This window comes from Carassius gibelio, chromosome A8, assembly GCF_023724105.1.
Source record: "Carassius gibelio isolate Cgi1373 ecotype wild population from Czech Republic chromosome A8, carGib1.2-hapl.c, whole genome shotgun sequence".
Lineage (NCBI taxonomy): Eukaryota > Metazoa > Chordata > Actinopteri > Cypriniformes > Cyprinidae > Carassius > Carassius gibelio.
The window spans coordinates 21356994-21370515 of record NC_068378.1 but is presented as its reverse complement, the minus strand read 5'-3'; the positions used below and the strand labels follow the sequence as shown (position 1 = coordinate 21370515).

Below are 13522 nucleotides of genomic sequence, written 5' to 3'. Positions count from 1 at the left end.
GCAGAGCAAAGCTGGTGCTAGTGGGCCTTTTGGTGGCAAAGGATTCCCTGGTTCACCTGTACATCTCTTTGTAATCTCACTAACCAGCTTTATCTGCTTTAGAACAAAAGCATAGATCACACAGTCTTGTTTCGCTCTACAGGGTCCATCTGGAAGGAAGGTGTGTACTGAAACTGCAGGTGTGATAGTAATTTATATAGCTCTGCTTATCTTTGCCCTGTTCCTGAACCAGGTAGGTACAGTGTAGATACAGATCTTATTACAGTCAGACTGACCTGTAGTGCCCTGGCAGGCAGTTTTCAAATGGTCACAATGAAACACTGAAAATATGGGATTTCAAATAAAATTTAGACCTCAAATATATTAAGTTAGCAAGTTATGAATTAAAAATGTAAAGAAAAGAGAAGGTATGGTGTATTATTATTATTATTTTTTTGGGGGGGGGATCTTAATGTTATCCAACTACGATTCCTAGGGTTACACAGCAACTCTGCCACACAAAGCATCAGCCTGACCTGTCCTATAAAGCACAGCCCCACTTCTAAACACAAGAATACTGCTGAGATGGTGTTACGCTTACGGGGAGACTCCAATGAAGAAATCCTTCCATCCCATGTCATCATGGTTGTGAGGATAGAAGTAATCTTAGGTCATGTGATTAGTGCAAGACACTTGACAAAAACTTTTCCAAAATTGGCAAACAACCAAACCATGTAAGGTATAGTACTATTCTATAACAGGAGGTCACCCAAAATTATTTCCCCTGCTTTATCTTTGCAGGTAACAGCACAGGTGAGGGTTCTGGGGAATTCAGAGCTTCACAGAGGAGACATTCAAAATCTCATAAGAGATGTTCTTTTGGAGGAGAAGGAGATGCAGGCATCATCCTTGGACATTTGTGCTTTTTCACAGAGCACATAGTAGAAATGTATTGTTACCAGGAAATTCTGTTCAGTTAGACTTAGTATTATATTATAATGTAGGGTACTGCATGATTTTCAACGTAACTGAATATGTTCTCTGGGTTTATATTTTTTTTTTTATTGCGGTAGACTGCAATAGTGGTGCAATAACTGTGTGTGCGTGTGTGTGTGTGTGTAGTAAGTTTATTTAGACTTGTCTTAGTTTGTTGTGAGTATTTATGATAATGATTTATTTATGCAAAGTTTTGGGAATTTGTTTCAAAATAAAGTGTTTTTATTAAACCTTTACACTGTGTCTTCATTTTTTTTAACTGACATTAAATAATAAAAACCTTAAAGAGGCATTTCTTGAAAGGTTTTGAGAATCATATATTTATTCAACACATTGCATCTTCGGGAAGAGTGAGATAACCAGACATTACATAAACTAGGAAACGCTGTAAGGAATTGATACTGTTGCTGTACAGTTACGGTCGAAGCAGCTCGTCCAATCAGACGGCGTTTCGAAGCAGTCTCCGCCCCGGTAGAACAAGCGCCTGTTGTTTCGGGTGATTTCTCAAAAAGGGACTTTGATTTGATTTTCGAAAGGCCTGATGCTGCTTGCTGTCAGTCACACTGTTCTCGTTCAGTCACATTAATATCGTTCAATCACGCGGCGTCGCCAGTGTCAACATTCACCGAGTTTGTCTGCACAAAGCTGAATTGATTATTACGGTCGTGTGTTTTTAGGAAGACGCAGAAGTAAGTGATCTAAACGTTGTTTTTGTCATTCTTCAACAGAACCTGCAAAATATTTTATGGTAAATGAACGTCTTTTGTGTACAATAACCGTATCGAGTGTCGTGCGTATTTAGTGTCAGTTAATTCTAGTTCTAAATACAGACGAAAAGATGAAACCTCTCAAAACAACGGCTCAGCATCAACACTGTTGGCTAATTTAGTGTAATGTAGCTATAACTCCGTTTTAGGTTTAAAGCTTGAGTCGTTTGAATTTGTAAGGCAAGCCATTTTACGTTTATTAGTTTAACTAACTATAGGGTCTTTTTATCTAACTATCTAGTAACGCTACTTATTTCTAGTAGCTAATTAAATAAATTGTGACTAGTATAAAATTGTCACGTACGGTACTTGTCTCTTGCTACTAGTAACTCTTCTATGACAAGGAACTATTCCTTTTTTACTGACACGTAGTACATTTTTGTTTTTTTATTTTTATTTTGGTTCAGATATCATCTGCTTCTAATTCTGTCTTCAGGTTGTTTTGATACCAGTCAGTATCATAAAGAAGTGAACTTCCTTAGATAATCCTACTTGTTTCTTAGTTGCTATTAAAAATCTTCTCACTAATTACAGTTTTTGTCTTTGTAAAATTTAATGACTAGTCAGAATGACAAATTTTTAAAATTTCAATTAAAATGCAATCAAGATTAGACATTCTTAGAATTATGTACTTTATATCACATGAATTCAGTTTTCCTCGAATGAATACGTATGACATTTGCTCTTGGTGTTGGGGTTTCAGCCACAGGATGGTGAATGAGGGTGCTGGCAGCCCACGCAGTCGCAAGGGGTCTCATAAGGCAGTTCCATCCTCAGATCAGGATGGCACAGGTGCTGAAAGAGCCACAGGAGGAGAGGTGCCCTGCCCCAGTAATGGTGAGACTGAATCACTGAATCACAAATAAAAGCGCAAAGTATTCAAATAAGATGGAGGCAAAACAGTCACATTAAGATTCAAATGAATAGTCAGAGTTCCTCTTTTCTTAGGTCTAATGTAGGTCATTCAACTCTCACCCATTGTAATCAGTTGCAACATGTTTCACTCAGTGTCCTTACGATTTACTTTCCGTTACAACTTGTACAACTTATCATTTGTATGACACTGGCATACAAAAGAGTACATACCTTTGTTATTATTCATTTGCAGGCTCAACAAGAGATTGTTTTTTTTCTCTTTGCCTGGTCTGTTGAGGAGTTTTCAGTGCTGAAAAAAAATATTATTGATTTTATGTGGTAGGGAATAGGTATATTATTAATTAAATGTTAGTTTTCCTTAAAGTAAAGGGTTTTTACTTTGTAATAATAACCTTTTTTGTATTGACGTCGTAATTGAGCTGTGTAATCATATATGCATTAAAGAAGAATAAGGAAACAGCGGCTATGACACATTCATGTTACGTTAGTGAAACCATCAAGCTAAGTTCTGGGATGAATAGACTGCCATGTGATTTGCCGAGTGACCTGATTGAGAAATTGCCATGTCCTGCCCAGTGCTGTTATCAGCGATGCAGTCATTCCCATTAACTCTGACATGACACTGAAAATGCAAGAGTAGTGCTTCATTGTGTAACCCCACTGTCAAATAGATTCAGATTCATTTCATAAGGTGCTTCACAGTGTAGCGTTTGAGTTAGTATTAGTGTTTTTTTTTTATTATATATCATATTTTAGGCATTTCAGTGGGATACACTAGTGTAGTGTCATCAGGTTGTACACTTACTATTAATTCATTACCTCTTAGAATTATCTCCCATAGACTGAAATGAAAATATTGCATTCCTCTGCATTTTAAACTTTTCATGAATTGAAATATATTTAAGTCTAGTCCATTCCTTGGCTATGGGCTTTGCCTTTGACATATGTATCCATCTACACTAATGTAAAGTCTATTTTTCCTAAATGAAAATGTCTCTTTTTCAGTCTTTAAAAATACGAAGATGAAATAGGGATATATATATATATAGTTATATATTTACACCCACACAGTCGCTCTTTGTCCATTCACAGTTATGTTTATGTGTTTGCTAATGCCTGTCTGTCTGCCTGCTCCTTTTTGATGCATTATTAAACATTGTTCTGTGGAACTCTATTCATCTGCCTTCGTCTGTGTGCTGTTTTTTATGTATACAGGTGGTGACTTTTTTTGAGGGATTATTGGTGCATTTTATCAATATAAAATTAGTTTTCAGTTCTTTTTAGAGCGGCTCTGTGATGTCCTTATGTATGTTAATGTCTTTTTGAAAGTGTTATATGAAACGCTGTCTCATCTGTTTGCACTTAAACGGATGCAGGTATTCTGTTTGCATTATGTTGGAATAGTTAAAGATTAGTGGTATGGTAACCAGGATACTGTGACCACAAGTGCCACCGAATGACCTGTGTCCATCTGTGTAAAGTAAAGCATTCATGAGGGAACTGTATTGATGTCTCCTTTCAGGAACAGTGGAAGTGGAGCACATTATCAGTGCAAAACTACAGCTGAAGAAGAAAGCTGAGGTAGGATGGCTCAGAGGCTTTCAGTTCTTTTTCTTGACTTAAAGTCAGATAATAAAACAATGAGGTCAACATAGAGTCAAGTGTCATGTGTGTGCAATTCTCGTTCTTTATCACTGTATAATAGCAGACGATCGGTATTATCACAGATTATCTGTATTATCACACATTACGTCACAGACTTACAGATCCTAAATGTTCAAGTGTGACCTTTGGTTTGATTAAATCCTTTCAGTGTCTTAAATACAATGCTTAGGACTGTGATTTTGATCTGTGTAAAACTGATAGAGCTTTTGTTTAGTGTAGCAGCTCTGAATGTTTGTTCTGCTGTGTTCTTGTTCATCGACCTTTTTAGTATACATATGGTTTTGCACAAGCACAGTCTCTATTTAGTTTTTTAAATATTTGCTTTCTGTTAGTGGGTTTGTTAAATGTGTTTTACAGCAGATGCTAGGTAATCTTGGTAATACCCCTTGAGTGCATGTGTGTGTTCACATCTTATTACTTCTCATTTTAATCACACACACACACACACACATATATATATATATATATATATATATATATATACTGTGTGTGTGTGTGTTCACAGTATATATAATGATAATAATATTATAAGGTTAGCATTTCAATGAAAAACATTTTATACTCATGTAAAATATTGAATTATTTTTTGAATAACTGATTTTGACACATTGTTTCTACAGATCCTTTGTGAGAATGTTTCCTTTCTATGATTTGCTGGCCACATGACAATAGATTAAAATATTATTGTGTGTATTTTTTATTGCAAAATGTAAAACGTATTGTGTATTTGTTTTTTGTTTTTTTTCTTTTTATGGCTCAAATATTGTTTCGTGCTATATTTAGTTATGCTCTGCTTGATGTAGGTGCTTGTAAACGTTACAGGAAGTATAGATAGAATGGGGAAGGATGTGGTTGCAGCCAATGGCAGTGAGGTTTGGGAAAATATGGTGTCCTTGTTTGTAACACATCTTCTATACATTTTGTAGTCAATAGTCATATGATTGAACTTTAGAATTTATTTGAATTACAGACCTCCAGTGTATTGTCATCAGTTCAGTTTGCAAACAAATTTAATATCCCTAAAAGTTTCTTTGACACACATTATCTTCATTAGTCTCTATTAAGAGCAGCTGCAGTCAAAACAGCACGACCATGACAGGAGACCTGATTCTCTGACTGAATTGCTGTTATCTTGTGGATATGATGTGTTGAGCTTCATAAGACCTTCTGGAAACATTAGACACTGCTAACCTGTGTCCTGTTTTTTTATTCTTCAGCATTTGAAGGCAGACCTGATGAGGCAGTTTGACACCCAAGTCAATGAATTCATGGACAGTCTGATAGAGGAGTCTGCCAGTCTGGGTTCGTCCCATGTGAGCACAGTCTTTCCTCTCTCAGAAAAGGAGAAAAACAAACTCAGGTACAGAAAGCACACACAAACCAGATTGCAGTGAGTGCCATAGCTGGCTAGTACACGTCATTCTCTTCTCTTTTCTGTCATTCAAATCTGTTTGTATTCAATGTGTGATTTCTTTCCCATTGCCTGATCTTGGCACATGACTAGCATACCATTATCTCAGTGTAGTCCTTTTATCTCATATTCATTTTTTCCTTTTTCTTTTTCTCCTGTTGTGTAACCCTTTTTTATCTTCTCTGCTCCTGTAGACTTACGCAACCTCCCCAAGTCCAAAGCAAGCAATTCGTGATTCGTCGATCCCTGTTAGAGTAAGTCAAGGGTATTCTTGCTGAAACCTGTGCTGATATGTGTGAAAGATTTTTTTCTGTCTGTGGTCAGCGTTTATGGAATATAAAATCATTTAGCTGTTTTTTCACTGATATAATGTTTAATCTGGAAGGTGAGAGACAGTTGGTTATCTGTAAAGTAATGGTGCTTATTACACTGTTTTTCTGCAGTGATCTCTTTGAGGTGAACCACATTCGCACCATCTATCACATGTTCATCGCCCTCCTCATTCTCTTCATCTTCAGTACACTCGTGGTGGACTTCATCGATGAGGGCAGGTTAGAGCATTCACAATTCATCAACACTTTTAGAATCTGTTTTTAAAAGCGTCGTTTTTGCACTGAAGTGTTTCTTGCTCTCTCTAGACTTGTGCTTGAGTTTGATCTGTTGGTGTACGCGTTTGGCCAGTTCCCCCTAGTGGTTGTCACGTGGATGTGTATGTTCCTGTCCACTCTTGTGGTTCCATATGTACTGCTGAGTTTCTGGGCCAGCGTTTACCCCACGTCAAACCATCGGGGCTTATGGACAGTGCTGGCCGGTTCTCTCTTGCTGTTGTACCAGGGCCTGTGTTTGGGTTTCCTTCCCACGTATGTGGTGCTGAAGAACGGCCTCCCCCCTGCTTCATGCTTCATACTTATTCTGGAACAGGTACTCAGTAACTATAGCAACAGGATTTTTTCATATCACTCTGTTGATTATTGGCTTATTTTAGATTCACTGCTGAATCTAGTTGTTGCTATTGGTTCTGTTTGAAACAGGTGCGACTGATAATGAAGGCTCACTCTTTCATCAGGGAAAATGTGCCAAGAGTGCGATCCTTAGAACGAAGCAAAACAAGTAGGATCCTTACTTTAATGTTAGTAACGTCACAAAAATAAACTGATAAAAATGTTTTTTTTTTTCTTTTCTTTTTTCAGATTCGTTAGCGGTACCTCAGTTCACTCAGTACATTTATTTTCTCTTTGCACCCACCCTAATATACAGAGACAGTTATCCACGGTAAGACTCACTAAAATTTGTTTTACATTTTATTTACCGTATTTTTTGGACTATAAGTCGCACCTGCGTATAAGTCGCATCAGTCCAAAAATACGTCATGATGAGGAAAAAAAACATATGTCACACTGGACTATAAGTCAAATTTATAGAACCAAGAACCAATAGAAAACATTACCGTCTACAGCCACGAGAGGGCGCTCTATGTTTTCAGTGTAGACTACAGGAGCACTGAGCAGCATAGAGCGTCCTCTCATGGCTGTAGACGGTAATGTTTTCTCTTGGTTCATTTCTCTTGGTTCATGTCAAATTAATTTTGATAAATAAGTCGCACCTGACTATAAGTCGCAGGACCAACCAAACGATGAAAAAAAGTGTGACTTATAGTCCGGAAAATACGGTATATGAATATATATATATATATATATATATATATATATGTATATATATGTATATGTATATGTATATGTATATGTATGTATGTGTGTGTGTGTAAAATATATGTTATTTATATATATATATATATATATATATATAAGTAATAAATCAAATTAAATGTATATATAATTTTTTTTTTAATTCAGTTTTGATTCCACTCATGTTACCTTGTCCTTGTAGAAATCCATGTATTCGTTGGGGTTATGTGGCTATACAATTTTCTCAGGTGGGCTCTTTCAGAGATTACATGTTTTAAGTTGTGATTTAAAAAAGGTTTTAAAGTTTTTATTTTAAGACTTGGTAAATGTGATGTTGAAATCTTGAGTGTTTCTTTTTCTGTGTCGTTCCAGGTGCTCGGGTGTTTGTTTTATGCGTATTACATATTTGTGCGGCTGTGTATCCCTCAGTTCCACAGTATCAGTATGCAGCTCTTTGATCTGAGGGCCATGGTGTTGTGTGTCTTCAACTCTATACTGCCAGGTAGAATGTCAACAGGACAGCCACATCTTTAGATTAGTACACACTGCTAAGGGTCACAGATGTAGTAATGAAAAGTACAAAAATGAATGCAGTATGTGTAATGGTGGTGTTCTGTATCTGTAGGAGTGCTGGTGCTATTCTTGGCGTTCTTTGCCTTTCTGCATTGCTGGCTTAATGCGTTTGCTGAAATGCTACGATTTGGAGACAGAATGTTTTATAAGGTAAGGTTTTCTAAGGGTTATATCTTCCACATGACCAGATATGCTTTTTGTAAAAGCAGATGATGCCATTATACAATTATTCGTTGAAAAATGAATGCTTTTTCTCTAGGACTGGTGGAACTCCACTTCATTTGCTAACTATTACCGCACATGGAATGTTGTAGTGCATGATTGGCTGTATTACTATGTCTACAGGGACTTCCTGTGGGTAAGTCATAAGTTGAAAATGTTACAGAATACAATATAAAAGATTCTAGTTATTCTTTATAAGACTCTAGTTATTCTAAAATACATTATTCTTTCATTATTGACCGATTGTAATTATTATATTTTTATGATCATTTTCACATTATAATTTACTTTTGTATATGTCTTTATTTTTATTTAATTATATTTAATCAGCTATATATAGAATCTGCACTTTGAGTTCACTCTTTAAAGAAATCATCAAGAAATTACAAATGATTGAAAAAGTCATGGAAATGCATTGGTGTACACAGTGTTTCAGATCTTGACGATGGCCTTGTGTTGTACTGTATTTTATTAAACTTTTTTTTGGTTTATTTGAACTGACTCAAGCTAGCTAAACCGAGTGTGATCATCCATGTCTACAGATGACACAGAAGCGATTCCGTGCAGCGGCCATGTTGGTTGTTTTTACGGTGTCTGCTGTGGTGCACGAGTATGTTCTGGCCATCTGCTTTGGCTTCTTCTACCCTGTCTTGTTCTGCCTCTTCATGTGCTTTGGAAGTAAGAACCTCATTTACTACAAGAGCATGTCAAATATCCCTGCTGAAAAAAACAGACAGTCTTTACAGCTGACCAAGAAACCAAACCATCTACCAAAAACCATCCAAACAGACCAATTTAACCAGCTTAGGCAGGCTGGGATGCCAGATAGCCACCTAAAAGTTGGTTTAAGCTTCGGTTAGAATGACTCTGACCAATGAACATGAGCCTGAATATGAAAATCTCTGATCCACTCGTGTTTCTCTTAGTGGTGTTTAACTTCGTTCTTAACGACCGGAGAAAAGGGCCGATCTGGAACGTGATCATGTGGACAGCGCTGTTCCTGGGACAGGGGGTTCTCATCTGCCTGTACTCTCAGGAGTGGTACGCACAGCGCTTCTGCCCCATTCAAGAGGTAAACAATGTTTTGGTGCCTGGTGGGTTTATCTGTGAATACATTGTGTGAATTTATTCATATATTTGTGGGTTCTTTCTGTTTCCTCAGCCTTCTTTCATAGACTTGCTAAAGCCTCGATCCTGGACCTGTTCTCCATAGACTAACACTGCTGTAAAGGCTCACTAATGCCACACCACCAGCCACAAGATGAATGAGATTTATACTTGACTTGCTCTGGAACTTTTTTTAGCATTCTTTAGGTATCGCACTCTGACCAAACAAAATGAAAAGTGCCAATCTTACTCCATAATCATGAGGACACTTCAATTTATGAAGGGGCCTTAGATATTTTATTTGTTTAGATCTTAATATTTATGAAAACATCTGTAATAGAATGAAGAATGTCTATAATGTGCATTATGAATATTTTGTTATTTCCTTTGAAATGTCCAGTTAGCATTTGACAGTCTAATTTAGGTTATGTCTGATCTGGAGATTCTATTTTTAGAAGCCTCTGTGATGGGCTTCTACGGTAAATGTGTTTTGTTTACTGCCACTTCTTTGATATTGTGTTGGATGTTGTGCTGTTATTCCAGTACCGCAGAGGCCATGGATATGTGGTACATTTTAAACCGTTTTTGTGTGGACTGTACAAAATCGTAGAATGTTTACAAGCGGGGTTGAGAATTCTAAAACCTCAGTGGATTTAAATTATGTGCCATACTGCTGTGAAACACAGTTTTTCTTTTTTCTTCTTACCTTTTACTCCTAGACTTTTAATTAAAATGAAGATGATTTGGGGGATATTCTACATTCTGCCAGTTTTATTTACCATGTTTATTGTTTGAAGAGTTAGATCGGTAGTCTGGAAATTTTCACTTAATTTTGCCCCCCTTTCCACAGAGCTAAACTAATTTAGATACTAATTTAAAAGCCATGCTTTGGGATGACATATTTTTACAAAATATGGTTTCAAATGTTCAGAAGTGTTGAGGTTTTGCAGCTGGCTGCTCTGATGTGATAATTACTAATTGTTTCAAAGCACAATCCCTTTATTGGTGAAAGATACACTGCCAGAGTATGCAGGGGATTTATTGTATAAAAAAAAAACTTAAAGTCTAGGACATTTTGAATGTAATTTATCACTGAAAAAAAAAAACGTTTTGAGTGAATACTCTCCAGTTCCACAAAATGTACGAGATTTTCTGTATTATATTTGTAAAACATACTTGCAATATCTGTGACGACCAGCAGGTGGTGATGGAGAGTTGAATGTTAGGACTACTGTAGTAAATTTGCACACAGCATTTTTTATTTCTTTATGGCACCTGCAATTTGAGTGCTCAGTTTTAATTTCCAGAATACTTAATGACTGTAATTTTCACCACAAAAAAAGTGATCAATATTTTGCTAGAATCTAAACAGATGTCATATTTTTAAAAAGATTTTCATCAATTTATCTTGTGAAATTTTCAGTGTGTAGCTCTACCACCATGCTTTGCAATGGACAATTAACAGTTTTTACTGTTTCAACTGACTATAGTGGTTTACTTTTTATGCACTGTGTACCATGTTGTATATTGATGAGATATCAGTTAATATCAGGCTAATGTTTATTGTGAAAGGACAGCATACAATCATATGTGAATTAAAATGTTATTTCTTTACATATTAAATCATGTTGCAGAAATTAAAGATTATTATTGTAATATCAAGAATATTGCTATACTTTGATATGGCTCTCGGTAGAGCTAAAAATTAAATTAAGTGCAAAACAGAAATTGTGTTATATTAGCATTTTGTTTATTATTATTAATTTATTAATTTCAGTTTACTTTTAAAGTTGAGTAATTTTTTTTTTGTTTTTTTTTTTTTAAAATATGTCCCTATAGTTTTTATTTTATTAGTAATTATTGTACATAAAGTTAAACTAAATAAAAATAAGAACATTTGCTTGGGCAACTGAAATGATTTTTATTTTTATTTTAGTTATTTCAGTTCATGTTTAAGTTTAAGTTAACTATAATAACCCTGCTGTCAGAGCTTGTAGTATTAAATGTATTAATATGCAAGTGAAGTAGCCTTCTATGCTTTAATTAAATTGCTTAAAAAATATAGGATACTTTAATAACACCTTTTTATTTGTTTTATTGTACTGTTTGCGTTACTAAATTTGCGTTACTAAATTATTGTCCGTAAGATATTATTTATTGCACATTACGAGTCAACAATTCTCTTAATTGTGCTTATGTTAATATTCATACATTTCGCATCAGTGCGATGATCTCGTGCAGCGCACGCCACTGATTCTGCGGTAAAGATGGCGGCGGCGGAGGGGGCGCGCAGCGGCTGGAGCAGAACGGAACGACCCCAGACTGGTCCGCTTTAAGAGAAACAGTGCTGGGGGCGTGAGGATCGTACATTCCCGTTCAATAGAGCTGCTTATCCGGTGCCGTTTGGTAGAATTTAAAGATAAGACTGTGTCTTGTTAGCTGTTAGGTGGTGGGTGGGTTCTCTCGCTCTCTCTTACACACACACACACACACATACACGGACTGCTAAGCTAAGCTAACGGAGCTCGGTCCGGTCCAGTAGAGGAGGAAAAAGAGGGGTGACCAAGAAGGGGAAGACTATCATCCCGAGCAGAACAGGCCGTCGTCCCGCGGGTCGTTTGTTGTGGGATGTGAGGTGAGGGGTCCAAACGGACAGCGGGTCTTTCCACGGATCTGTGTTATTTTCCCACCCAGAACACTCGCAGGATGGGACAACAGGTAGGCCGCGTGGGAGAAGGGGCTTCCGCGGGGGTCCAGACCCCACCGCAGGGGCAACAGCAGCAGGGCAGATCGAACCGGGCCAGCAACTCCGGGAGGAAACCCCGGGACTGCGGCAGCGGGAGCAACATCACCGGGACTCCACCGGGAAGAACGGCCGCCGCTGTCGCTGCAGCGAACATCATCCTGGATCCAGGAATTAATGTTTTCACCCTGCATTCAGGTATGAGCCTATTCCGGAGTTCATTTAGCATGTTTATTGCTTTGAGTCACTCCCAAAATGCTTATCATAGTCGGTGAAGTCTGGATCTGCTCTCCGGTTTAAAAGGGTTCGTCAGGATCAGCGGAAATACTCCATGACTCTCAGGCTGTGTTGCAAATTCTAGTGTGCTGCCTAACTAGACAATGTTATTTTGACATCACGATAGCGTTCCAACACTTCTTTGATCGCTAAATATGCTTCTTAGGTAGGCAGCTTAGTATGTTTACACAATCCCCGAAATGTGGTCAATATAAAGAGCTGAGGTCAGCCAGAAAGACCCTAACCATGTCTTAAACATTGAACACATTTGCTTTAATGGATTTTGACGTGGACGAGCACTGAGGCAGACCATCCTAAAAATGTAACATTTCAAACGCGTTTCATCCAAACAACACACACACAGCAGTGTGTGAAATCAAGCAAAGCAGAGCAACATCAAAATAATATCTGATTATTAGGAGAGACTCGCCCCCCTCGACCTCAGCTCTGGTAGAAGCAGTTTGTGAATTGAATGGGTTTTGTTTTTGTAAGTGGTCAGGCTTGGTTACTGTCTGGTCACCTTCCATTAGGACCTTTCTTTGAAGAGTATGCCGGTGTGCTGATGCAGTATGTTCGAACCCTGTATGTGTCGAGCTGTGTAATATCATCAGGAACACCATTACAGCTGGAGTGCCACTGAAATTAGTTGATTGTGAAACTCATGATATGATATAAGCATTGTCCGAATAAAAATATAGTGAACTGTCACTTAAAACTATTCAAAATATGCTTCGGAGACGTGCATGTAAACGTCGTCAGTAACAGTGATATGTCATCTTCTCCTTAAGATTCGTGTTTTGGTTATTTCGATATTCCATGTATTTGTATAGAAATATTTAGATAATTGGAATATGAGCAAAATCGTATTAATATTCGCAGAAAATTAATGTGCATGTAAACACTGTGGTGTAACTGCATTTATGCCACCTCTAAGCAGTATTAAACAGTAAAGACAAATAATTGCCACTTCAGAAGCATTTGTAGTGTAAATTTACCATTTGATGCAGAGTATTGTGGTTGTATAAGGGCAGTTACGTACTGAATTGAGGAGAAGTTCAGAAGCAGTGCTCTCCTAACTGTCTGTAGTATTCTATTGGATGGCTGTTATTTGATATGGACTGGCATTTATTATATCTTATAAAGCACATGCTGCCGGGGAAGCCACTGCTTTCTCAGATTTCGCTCGTGAGTGATTTCACGGACTCATTTGTTTCAGGCAGTA

General features: G+C 37.3%; 2 protein-coding genes across 3 annotated transcripts in view; both read left to right on the top strand.

The window, feature by feature from the left end:
- Window positions 1–1442: 1442 nt before the first annotated feature.
- On the top strand, window positions 1443–10904 carry LOC128018858 (sterol O-acyltransferase 1). 2 transcript variants are annotated; one of them, XM_052604679.1, is made up of 16 exons: window positions 1443–1664; window positions 2446–2579; window positions 4141–4199; window positions 5501–5643; window positions 5889–5948; window positions 6138–6245; window positions 6333–6615; window positions 6726–6804; window positions 6885–6966; window positions 7582–7627; window positions 7752–7881; window positions 8005–8102; window positions 8212–8310; window positions 8717–8852; window positions 9101–9246; window positions 9337–10904. In XM_052604679.1, exons 2-16 carry the CDS (start codon window positions 2453–2455, stop codon window positions 9385–9387), a joined length of 1647 nt encoding a protein of 548 aa, XP_052460639.1. In that variant the 5' UTR covers window positions 1443–1664; window positions 2446–2452; the 3' UTR covers window positions 9388–10904. The 2 variants fall into 2 exon arrangements, with proteins under 2 accessions (XP_052460639.1, XP_052460640.1); XM_052604680.1 differs by lacking the exons at window positions 1443–1664; window positions 4141–4199.
- Window positions 10905–11506: 602 nt separating this feature from the next.
- Window positions 11507–13522, top strand: part of LOC128018857 (tyrosine-protein kinase ABL2-like) — a 30068-nt gene continuing 28052 nt past the window's right edge. Inside the window, exon 1 of the mRNA XM_052604676.1 lies at window positions 11507–12222. Within this exon, the coding sequence (XP_052460636.1) occupies window positions 11988–12222 (235 nt within the window). The 5' untranslated portion in view covers window positions 11507–11987. The remainder of the gene's footprint in view (window positions 12223–13522) is intronic.